The sequence below is a fragment of the Homalodisca vitripennis genome, chromosome 1, assembly GCF_021130785.1.
Source record: "Homalodisca vitripennis isolate AUS2020 chromosome 1, UT_GWSS_2.1, whole genome shotgun sequence".
NCBI classification, from domain to species: Eukaryota; Metazoa; Arthropoda; class Insecta; order Hemiptera; family Cicadellidae; genus Homalodisca; species Homalodisca vitripennis.
Window position 1 is genome coordinate 9,339,881 of NC_060207.1, and position 12,404 is coordinate 9,352,284.

Here is a 12,404-nt window from a genome sequence, read left to right on the forward strand (position 1 = left end):
ATTGTATGTAATAATGTTCTTTCTATAATTCAGGTAGATGGTAGACTAATCGGTAAAAAAGGTCAATCACTATCGTGTGCTTGAATGCTCTTTCTACAATACAGGTAGATGGTAGTCGAAGCAGTAAAAAAGGTCAATAATTGTATGTAATAATGTTCTTTCTATAATTCAGGTAGGAGATGGTAGTCGAATCAGTAAAAACAGTAAATCATTGTCGTGTGCAACATAGTTCTCCTATAATTCAGGTAGGAGATGGTAGTCGAATCAGTAAAAAAAAGTCAATCATTATCGTGTGCAACAATGTTCTTCCTATAATTCAGGTAGAAGATGAGAGTCGAGTCAGTAACAAAAGTTAGTAATTATCGTGTATATCAACGTTCTTTGTATAATTCAGGTAGGAGATGGTAGTCGAATCAGTAAAAACAGTAAATCATTGTCGTGTGCAACATAGTTCTCCTATAATTCAGGTAGGAGATGGTAGTCGAATCAGTAAAAACAGTAAATCATTGTCGTGTGCAACATAGTTTTATAATTCAGGTAGGAGATGGTAGTCGAATCAGTAAAAAAAAGTCAATCATTATCGTGTGCAACAATGTTCTTCCTATAATTCAGGTAGAAGATGAGAGTCGAGTCAGTAACAAAAGTTAGTAATTATCGTGTATATCAACGTTCTTTGTATAATTCAGGTAGGAGATGAGAATCGAGTCGGTAAAAAGAGGTCAGTAATTATAGTAAGTACAACACGTCCTTTCTTTAATTAAGTTATTCCGTCATTTCTTTTCCAGAGTAACATCAAATCCTCATAAACAATTTACTTTGCTACTTAAAAATAATATCTATAGTAAGACACTGAAAGCCTGACTGCTTGGCTTTATTATTTATTAATAATGTAAAGAAGTCTCAATTAATAACTTTAAGACTACTGTTGTCGCAAGAAACTAATCTTCTGTACTCATGCAAAGTTTAAACATTATATACTGTATCTAGCGATTTTTACTAAAAACGTTTTTTGTCACAAGTGAGGTTTGCACTGATATCTCTCGCACAATAGTAATACTTTTATTTTCCTAGCCATCAACACAAAGTCCTATAGTACTCGTACAACTTGAGAAATACGGTCGGCGCTTTATTTCCTGCGATGAACCACCCTCACACGACATTTAATTAATACGGCGGTGTTTAATCTAATAGCGGAGAGCACTGTGTGCCGGAACTGCCTTTAGCTCCGGCCTCCGGGACGTCTTTGTGGTTCACCCAACATCGGCAGGGTTACTTAATTAATTGCCTTTTCTTTAATTCAGTAATTTAATTTAATTGAATGAACTTAAATTGTAAAAAAACTAATGCTACACATTTCACAGTTTAACAACCTACTCATTAGACATAATAAATAATAAGTCCTTGAATTATAATTAAATATCATTAGTTTAAATTGTAATTTAACCTATACTGCAAAGAATGTTTAGTTTCGTTACAAGCACTGTCTCTTTTTACTGAAAAAATATTCTAGCGGATGTTAATTATTGACTTTAATGCCTATATTTAATTTCTTGTTAACTGTTCTACCCGTGTGATTTATATGGATTAATTTATAACTGTGATAAAACATATTCGTAACTTGAAGAAAATATCCCTTAATGAATTATATTTTTACTTTCAGTTTCCCCTTCTGCACCTTCCCGGCCCGTGTTATACCCTTTTCATAGAGTAATTTAATATCGGAGCACAGAAAGTTTCGAGGAAGGTATAAAAACTTTCACGCCATATTTTGCTCTCTAAGGATACTCGATTCTCGTATAATATTTTCTTGCAAAGCTCATATTCCGTTATTTCGTAAAATACGTGCCGTGCTAAATAATAACTTAGAAATCTTTGAGGGCTTTCGTTCATTCGTAATATTTATGGAGAAGTCCATTTATCTCCAGTTATTTCCTTTAGAAAGTGTTGCAATATCTTTATAAAGTAATTCAATATTGGAGCAAAAGAAAGTTCACACCAAACTATAAAAAGTTCCAAGATGCTTGCGAGTTTGCTTTCAAATTAGGGTCTACTTTTATATATTTTCACTCAATGTTCTTCTTTCGAAAGTTTCGGTGTTGTTTTACAAACATATTAACTCAGGACTCTCTTAAACGATGAATTATGGTCAACGATAGTTTCAAATCCTCTACATGGCTCAACATGGCTTTCAGTACGCGATGGTCTTAAACCGTAAATTGGATAGCCGAAACCACTTCTAAGTGTAATTACAATGTGATTACAATGTTTCGTTTGTTTCAAATCATGTGTTTATTCTTACGTTACTTATTTGTCACATTTATTAAATACAAAGACTTTAACCAACAAGTTATTTCCGGAAACATGATATCTGGAACACAATGAACCTAAGGGCTAGGAGAAAAGTTCCTTTGCCAATAAAGAGGGATAAAAGGGCTGGTCCATCAAGTAACACAAGGCGGGCAGTAAAGGTTGAACTGCAGCAATCTCCGGGGATCCAGTTGTCATTAGTCCCTTGATGACGTCATCGCCACGTCTGACCCGAATGACACCACATTTGCATATTGTCTAATGACTGCCACATTGACACTCCCAGCCACAGTACGTGACTGCTCCGTAGGCTTAGGTACTTTTATAAACGTAAGGCTATATTCAATGGTCTACTGACCGACGTTCGCAACGGCCGAAGTTATCGTACTTGTCAAGATAACAACGCAATTTCGACTAAAAGTACTCGTTCTATTTTATCAATCGTTCTTGGAGTGATTAGTAGTGTCCGTGAACATAATTTCAATCTCTAAACATCAGCCGGATAATCTACAAAGAATATTAAGAAACCATTGTTGCGTGACCCACCGGTAAAGCACGATGTGTGTTTCTAATAAGGACAGTGATCTACCGGTGGGCTCTCCGTCCGTAAAAAAGGCCAACGATCCACCGATGGGTCACTCCGTCCGTATAAAAGGGCAGTGCTCCACCAGTGAGTCACTCCGTCCGTAAAAATAACAGAAGACGTCTAGGAGTCTAATAGTTCATCTATATACAGTTCTACTGGAGAAACAACAGTTTTTCTCGTAATACTTCAAAGGAATCTTTAGTAAACAACTATTATTTTATATATATAATAAAGGCTATGCTACTAAAAGTTCTTCACTTATTTATAACGTGCAGTAAACAATAAAGGCTTTAAAGTATATGAAACATAAGTTACTTTATACTGAAGTGCATATTTTAATTTTATCAAATTACTCGGTTGATGGCTTGTATCGAATATTCATTTGACATTATTTTGTTAATGTCATTGGAGTTGTGTTTAGTAAAATGTAATTTTTTATCAGCTTATCCCCAATAAAAAGAAAAGGATTGCATGATAGTATAGCTACTTTTATTTAGTAATTATCATGATTTCATCTAGTACAATTTTTGCTTTAGGATGTATGTAGGACTCATTTTCTAGCTGAAGTTTAAGTGATAATAAACCTTTCTGGATCATTTATAGGCTACTTTTGGTGTCATGGCACACACATAATGATACCGCTAATTATTTTAGGTAAAAATTCATATATCCGTACCATTAATAACAGAAAAATGTATATAAACGAATTTATTCCTTCGTAGATTTCATTAGTATTCTAATTTGTTCGTTGTCTGCAAATACCGAAGATACCGTCTGTGCATGGAAAGACATGACAGTCTGATATTAACTTATTAACCGATATTTGCATGCTAGAGCAGCCAGCACCAAAATAGTCAGATGGCATTTGAAGCGCTGTTGCCATATCGATGCTGAGCATCAGCCGCGTTCTCTGGTGTTGAGGCGAAATCAATAAATTTAAAAAAACGTAAAACAGATAACAGTATTTGGGCGCGTGGTACAAAGGGCGGATTAAACGCAACAACCGCCATCAGGCTATTTTGGCCCGGACGTTCTAGTACAGTAACTACATACATCTATAACTCATATTCTTGATGTTACTACGAAATCATCAGAGGATATATTGTTCGTAACGGAAAAAAGATTATGCGGGCGAATATTAAATTAAACCAGAACACGATTTGTATTCAAGTTGGATCACAAGCATTACTTAGCTCCTTTTCAAACAATAATAAATTTGGGGATTTCCCAAACTTATTTAAACTAAATCACGTGTATAACCCATACATCTTTTTTCACCAGTCACTGAATAATTGAAGTTTGTGATGATTAATTTGGAAAAACTTCACCACAATCCAGAAAAAGAATAATCAGTGATTCTGTACATTTTCTTCGTGATACACCGAAGTACATTTTCTTCGTCTACTACATCCACACCGATACGCCTTGCTGTTCAGGCTTAGTGCTGGTAGATTGAGCGCCACCGCTCACACCTATGTAGGTTTAGCAATAAAAATTACCCTGTGTTTTGGTTTTTTATTGTTTAATTTCTTAAGATTTCCTTAACGCAATATCTTTATAATTTAGTAACTCGTTGTTAAAATCATGTGACCTTAGATCTACCAAGAGTATACAGAATTCAGTCATTCTACCATTTTCTCTCGTGGTTTTAGGTAACGTCTGGTATATTTTTCAAAATAATATTTTTAAAACGAAACTATTGATTCCAGGATGACACAAATCAGCAGTCTGATAGCCATCGCCGTAGGCGCCTTCATCATCAGCCAGTGTGTGGCTATCAGCCTGCCCAGCCTGCCCAGCCTTCCCAGTCTGCCAAGTCTCTTCTCTCCTGCCAAGAAGGACGATGACTCTGACAAGGATGACGATCATCATCACACCCACAAACCGACCAAACCTCCACTCATCCCAGCCATCCCCCACCCGGCCGACCACCCTCTCCACCCTCACAACAACCCCAACCATCCCCTTCACCCCGACAATCTCCCATCCCTCCCTCATCTTCCGTCTCTCCATCTCCCCTCTCTTCCTCATCTCCCATCTCTCCCTCACTTCGACAAGGAGACAATCCACGCCACCAAAACTGTGTTTGTGGAGGTTTGTGATTTTTGTTTGTTGTAAGAATAAACACATATCCCTGACTAAGTACTATAACGCGATTTATAAGTGTTTTACGGTTTGAATTATACATTTATAGTACATGAATAGGCGTTAATAGGTTTGGCCACAAGAATTATGGGTTGGTCTTACGCCAACATATAAAGGTTGGGACACACATAACCGCACCGCGCCCGACACGTCAGTCGGCCGTATGCTGGCCGTCATACGGTGAAAGAATTGCAGCGCAGTTTTCAACCTGCAAGTCCATACTTGTCCGCACCGACACCAGACCGTCGTGCGGTGGACTTGCAGGTTGAAAACTGCGCTGCAATTCTTTCACCGTATGACGGCCAGCATACGGCCGACTGACGTGTCGGGCGCGGTGCGGTTATGTGTGTCCCAACCTTAAGGAGTAACCATTACTTTTCACAACCTTTTTTATGATTTCAGCGATAAGTTAAGTACTCATCTACCTTATAAAATGTCGTAAAACATGAGATGGTCAGAATTTGACTATGAAGACTCCTCTTGAAGCAGTCGGCAATAACTGTGCTAGATGTAAATTCGCTGGACTGTGCTTTTGAACTAATATACAAATTCCACTTCTAAATTTTCTAAAATATTAAAAGTATTTTTCAGCTTATAAAGAAACAAAAGAGTGGTGGCAATGTTAATGTCTTTTAAATGTTCGTTATTATCAGATATTAAGTATTATATAAAAGACAAAGTTACTATCTAGCTTTTTCTATACATTTAAAGACTGATATAAAACATATCCTATTTATTTTCTGACAGAACATGAATTCTACTTTGCATACTTTCTTGAACAATTATTTAACATATAATAAATTGTTTTAGTGAATATGTTTCAACCCATATTTTGTGGCATGTCATTTGAAAGGTAAATTCAAAATAAACAATGACATGAAAAAACATCTCTACGACGATCCTAGCAAAATTTATGGTCAAACAACAAATATATCCAGGCGAATCAGGACTTAATTTACACCCTGTGTGTATTGTTTTTATCCATGTCATAAGCCTACTATTACTCTAATTATTCATGTTTTACATATGATAATCAATCTATGAGTTTGTCTCAGGTGACAGACCGGCTGACGATCCACCCCGTGTGTATGACGGTACACAAGCACTTGCCACCCTGTCTACCGTACAACCCCCAACACGACGGTCTCTACCGGCGCGAGGGTGAGGTAGCCTCTGCCATCCAGCCGACAGCTGCCGTCGAACTTCTCGAGTATGTATTTTGTAATTAAATTTATTAGGTCTAATTATATAACTAGTAACTAGGGATTGCGGCTAGAAAAAAGTACGGTTCACAATCACACACACTGCAGAGATTGGAACCGGCCGTATGTCATCCCTCTTAGTCACCTACCACACTTCCCCAATCGAACGCAGATTTGTAATTGTATCTGAAAGTGATTAGTCGTATATAGATTGTAAACATCATGACGAGAGTTATGGTACCAAACAACGTATAATACACTGGAATTGTTGCAGAGTATTGAGTCGTGAGTCTAAGAGACTAGCCCAGTTAGTTCTTACACGATTTGCACATTACACGATTTTGCCCTTATGGGAAAAAACCGGATGGGTAGTTTTTCTTAGTTGACTGTTGAAGTGCAGGAGATATTGGTACGGTCACAACACAGCCACGGTTTGTACTTGTGTTGTAGCTGTCCAGTGCCACTGTAGCCACACGGTAGCCGTGTCGTCCTCCCGCCTCAATGCGACCAAATGCACGCTTCACACTAGACGATTTGTCATTTTCCCGTACGGGCCGAATCGTGCGGTGTGAAAATCAACAGACCGCAGTTTAAAACCGTCCGGGTTTTCCCCGGACGGGTAGAATAGTCCAGTGTGAAAATCAACAGACCGCGGTTTAAAACTGTCCGATTTTTCCCCGGACGGGCAGAATCGTGCAGTGTAAAAATCAACAGACCGCAGTTTAAAACCGTCTGGGTTTTTCCCGGACGGGTAGAATAGTCCAGTGTGAAAATCAACAGACCGCGGTTTAAAACTGTCCGATTTTTCCCCGGACGGGCAGAATCGTGCAGTGTGAAAATCAACAGACCGCGGTTTAAAACCGTCCGGTTTTCCCCCGGACGGGCAGAATCGTGCAGTGTGAAAATCAACAGACCGTGGTTTAAAACCGCCCGGTTTTTCCCCGTACGGGTAGAATCGTGTAGTGTGGAAAGGGCCTAACCGGTAGATCCCAACCCTCATCCCTTAGCGCTCGTGAGTGTGGAGGTACGTGCGTGAGAGGTGGCTACCTGGCGCTTCAGCCGCATTCACTATTAGCTAATACTGTAATGAAATATACCTAGTTCAGTTTGTTTATAGCAAATAACGAATTAGGGCCTAACTATGATTTTGTACATTACGAGATATGATTTATCCATTTGAGTAACTACATTGTGCTATCGTCAATGTCTAATTTGAATTGTTTCTGGCAGCAATTTAATAGCATATTAAATAATGTCAGATAATTATTATTAATGGCTTCGAGGACTGAAGGTTTTTGTTACTATCATAATCAGTGTGAATGATATTACGTAACAGAGCAGTAAAATATAAATAGTAACTTATTCAACAGAAAATAAATCAACGCAGTCAATATTGCACAATGATGGAGGCAACCAGTAGAGAAGCCATTACTTTTAAAGTGAAACAAGTAATTGTTAGGGAGTCCTATTGTTAAAATAACTCTTTTTCACTACATTTTATTAATTGGAAATATTTGTTTTTCCTATCTACTTAAATAATTTTATGTTGATACTACGCATATTTCTACTTAAGTTGAATTTATACACAACTTCAAGTATTTGGTTCAAAGGTGGAGCGAAATGAATTTAGAATTTCTAGGTATACACAACTTTTACAATCAACAGAAATATTCATAACTGTGTGTCTTTAAAATATTGAACAATTTGCTTAAGCACTCTTCATAGTACGCCTAATTATTCTTATTTTAGATATACCATTAGACGCTCTTATGAAGAGTTTTAAATTTCAAATTATAAAATCAAAGTACTCAGACCATGTTTATTACTTACTTAGTAATTCTTAGAAAATAACTTATAATGTAAACACATTAAATATCTAGTTTTTGCTTGTGAGTAATTTCAGATACAAAGGAGGAATTTTTATGGAAACGCTTGGATTATTATTAGATCTTAAAGGCGTGAAAATTACTTATTCTACCTTAAAACCCCATTCTTTCTTGGAAATAAAGAATAAAACCGAGCGCATTATTAAATTCAAATTATTGTTTATTATACTATAATATGTTGTTAATTTTTTGAAAATAAATATTTAGTTTAAAATTAATATATGGCTTAATTAGGGCTGATATTTAAAGACAAATATATTGTAATCATAAATCGCTGACTATATCAACAATGCTACGGAAAGTATCGGTTTGTTTTATTATACAATGTAAATACGTTCACTGCAAGAGTCTGCAGATTAGAGAGTTCTATTACAAACCAGGCACACTTCTAACATAAATATTTTTGTAATGCATTATCAAAGTGCCCAGTATCCGAATTATTACGAGATGGTGACGTTTTTAGGCCCAACTGATAAAACTCAAATTGTATCGTGTTTAACGATTCCGTACTGATAATAAACATTTTTTAATAGTGTTTTGTTATATTGAATTTAAAATTTAAAAATTATCTTTAGGATTGTATATCCTTTCAAGTCGTCTGAATAAGCATCTGTAAGCTTCCATCTGTGCTCTAAAAGTTCAGTTTCATAAATTATTAAAAAAATAAAAAGCAAATTAACATCAAGTGGCGATACAAATACTACAGGAGAGGAAAGATTAATTGAAGTGTTAATGTTCTTGTTGGCATATAATCTAAGCTTTCAAAAGCTTCTTAGGGACGTAAAGTAAACAAACTTGGAATTCAAAAGCATCATCATTAGTGATATTAATGATTTTATATTACGACTCAACAGCTTTTCAATACTAAAAGAATGTTTAGCATTTCAATTTCTTGATAGTTTATTCTATTTTCATTCCAAATAGCGCGTCATTTATCAGATTTTAAAATAAAAAGCACATTTATAGTAGTTTAAGTTAAGAGCTAAGTATCAATGAGCAACTCACTTATTATTTAATTAATTGTGTGAATTTTCGTATAAGATATTTAAATTCTAATGAGAATTGTCTATCAATTAATTAAGACTATAATAATTTATTGAACCTATCTCCGTTACAAATTGGCTTGATTTTCAAACAGTGGGCATTATAAAATAACCGTGTAGTATTTCAAATTTATGTTCGCTACAACTTTTGAACAACAATATTAATAGTCTATTATTATTGGAAGCCAAAATAAGTCTGTTTTCAACTGAATTAACTTAAAAGGATGGCCTGATTTCAACTGAATCTTAACTTAAAATAAGTCTTATTTCAACCGAATGTTAACTTAAAATGAGTCTGATTTCAACTTAATGTTAACTTAAAAGATGGTCTGATTATGATAGACCATTATACGCGAGTGCAGCGAAGAAGACAGTTGGGGGCGTGGCCCATACGGCCCGACACTTGGCCTCAGCCAATCAGGGGTATGCTGCGTTACCAAACTGTCCACCCACCGAACAGACAAATATTCAGAGACGTTTTTACTCTTTAACCATAGTGATCCAAAACAAATGAGAGCTGCTCTTAATTAGAAATGTTTACATAAATAAATAGCTTTAAAAAACCGCTATAGTAAAAATTCATTTCGCTTGGCCCAAAATTAATGTAATGAATTGACCACTCCTATATTTTATTAATACGACATGTGCCTTCATCGTATAATAATATTAATTTTAAATATACCAAACTATATACAACACTAAAATAAAGAATGTAAGCAAATTTATGAACAAATTTCAATTAGCCTAATACTTCTTAAAATACGATCATGCTAATTTCGATTAATCATTGTTATTTTAAACATTAATTACAGTGACAAATAGTAATAGCCACACATTTTATAGTACAAATCAAATTAATAACATTACAATGTAGTCTACATTACGAGAATAATTATAGTTTCCATTGTAATTTGCTTATAAGAGAATTGAAAAAGTAAAGAACATCAGAAACTCCGGGATAAACTTCCTAAAACAACTGAAATAATGAAATAATGATTTATTTCCAATTATTTTTTACATAGTTGTATACATACATAAATCATCTGGAAATTTCCTGGCCACTTTTGCTAGTATTGTGGCCAGGTACAAAAAAAAAAACAAATTTGTAATTTAAATAGAAATTTAAAATGAAAATTATGAGTCTAGCATTAACATTATAGTTGAAAAAAATGTCGTTTTCTACTTTATACTCGAATAGACAACTAAAGTTAGAGTTTTTTATCGGGCGCGTGACGATACAGCAACAGCGATGACGCGACGCACTGTGCCACTAGTGGGCGGACCTCAGCCGTCTTCTCTGCTGCACTCTAGTAGCCTATAGTAGGATTACGGTTGAAAATATCCTACAACACATTATTATTGTTAGTCCATTTATTTTGAATTTGTTAAATCTTCCTAAGGCCCAATAGTATTTTTATAAGTGATTTTAATGTCACCTTTGTCTAAATGCCACCTCTGTTGCTCTGTCAACTAAAGAATATGCAAGACCTTCTTTAACAACTAGGCCTACTGTTTATAGGATAAGACGAGCTCGTTTGTTTTCTAATCAATGCAAAACTATACAAGACATTTTAGACTATTATGTTGTTAAAGACTAGTTATTCGCGATTTGAGTTCAAAGTTTTCAAATTTGTTTTAAATATTGATATAGAGCAATAATTAATGCATTTATGGTCGGAAAAATTTTATTAAATTCTAAAGTCGTGAACCTTTAAAATAACTTCTCTGGAGACAGAAAGGTATAAAAATATTGTTTATCGCTCAGCGATAAAGTACACCTATTTAAAGTACGACATTTTGAAAAATAAAAGATCTTAAACAAATTAAACCAAATAAAAACAGCTGAAGACAAAAATGTACATTTACTGCAATGTTTACAAAATCCATCGCTTCAGGAATTCACGCTTTTTAAATGATTAGTTGGCTTCAAGGTTAGTTTTTAATCTAGTATAAAAATAATTATAAAATTGTTAACATTTTTCTGGAGAAAATTATGATTTGTATAAATAAAAAACACGTAACACGTCTACATTTCCACCAGACACCTAAGGAATTTGAATTTAAAGAAATTTTTAAATACCTTTAAATTCTACTTCAAATGTCTATACTCCTCGTGGAAAGATCAAAACTATTTCTATATTCCTTTCTTTAGAAAAATTATATAAAATGTCTATGTATTTAACGTTATTAATTACAGCGAATTTTATATTTCAGGCCAACACGCATCTTGGGCGGCGTTTCAATTTCTGAATCCGCCCCTGCTGAAGTGGTGGAGCCCATAGAGTCGTCAGAAGGTATTGAAGAGGCCCGTGCTGAAGTGGTCGAGTCAATAGAGTCGTCAGAAGGTGCTGAAGAGGCCCGGGCTAAAGTGGTCGAGCCCATAGAGTCGTCAGAAGGTGCTGCAGAAGCTCGTGCTGAAGAGTCCTCGAGAGATGCTCGCTACATGAAACTCACCCCTGCTATCAGCTCGGACGACAAGGTCGAGATCAAGGATGAACCCTCGGATCACGGTAGTCTGTCTCCGCTCAACGTCGTACACAACTTGATCCATGGCAGCCCTGTCACGCACTATAAGACCAAAACTCTCTGGGTGACAAAAGTGGAAAAGGTGTTCGACACGAGAGTCACGGCGACTTTGCTGGCACAGAACTGCGTGCCCACCAACTCCCACATTCCCCTGTGCGCCCCCCACGGAGGGCTGTTTGCCCCCGGTTACCACGGTGGTATCTTCGCAGAGAGCTTTGGAGGTCATTTTCTAGCGAATATTCTCGGTGATAAATTTCAAGGACATCACTCAAAAAACAAGGTCGGTGAAGAAAGCAATACACATCCCTCCGATGAGAAAGAGTCCACCAAAGAGGGACAGACTGGAGAAAAGGAAACCGAGGAAACTGATTAACTTAAGAAGAGGAAATCGATGTTTAGCATAATCTTTTAATTTATTGTTATTATTTATACCTCAACATTAATATCTGTGCAATATTAAACTATTTATTTATTATCTGTATATTTTTTTACAACCAATACATTAAAAGTACAACAACTCATAATGAAACTGTGATAAAACTATAGTGTTTGGGTGCAAAACATGCGTTTATTTATTCTTCGATAGCATGCACGCAATTTTCAAACATCTTGTAATATTGTCTCTCACTTTCATGATATGATATTAATCTTTTTAATATAAAAATATGCTTTAGAAATTGTTTTGAACCTTATCTAAATATGTTTTGAT

General features: G+C 35.6%; 1 protein-coding gene across 1 annotated transcript; it reads left to right on the forward strand.

Moving 5' to 3' along the window:
• The first annotated feature begins 4,603 nt into the window (after positions 1-4,603).
• On the forward strand, positions 4,604-12,117 carry LOC124372379. Its single transcript, XM_046831051.1, has 3 exons — positions 4,604-4,987; positions 6,094-6,248; positions 11,384-12,117. The coding sequence occupies exons 1-3, from the start codon at positions 4,604-4,606 to the stop codon at positions 12,066-12,068; spliced, it is 1,224 nt and encodes a 407-aa protein (XP_046687007.1). The 3' UTR covers positions 12,069-12,117.
• The last annotated feature ends 287 nt before the right edge of the window (positions 12,118-12,404 follow it).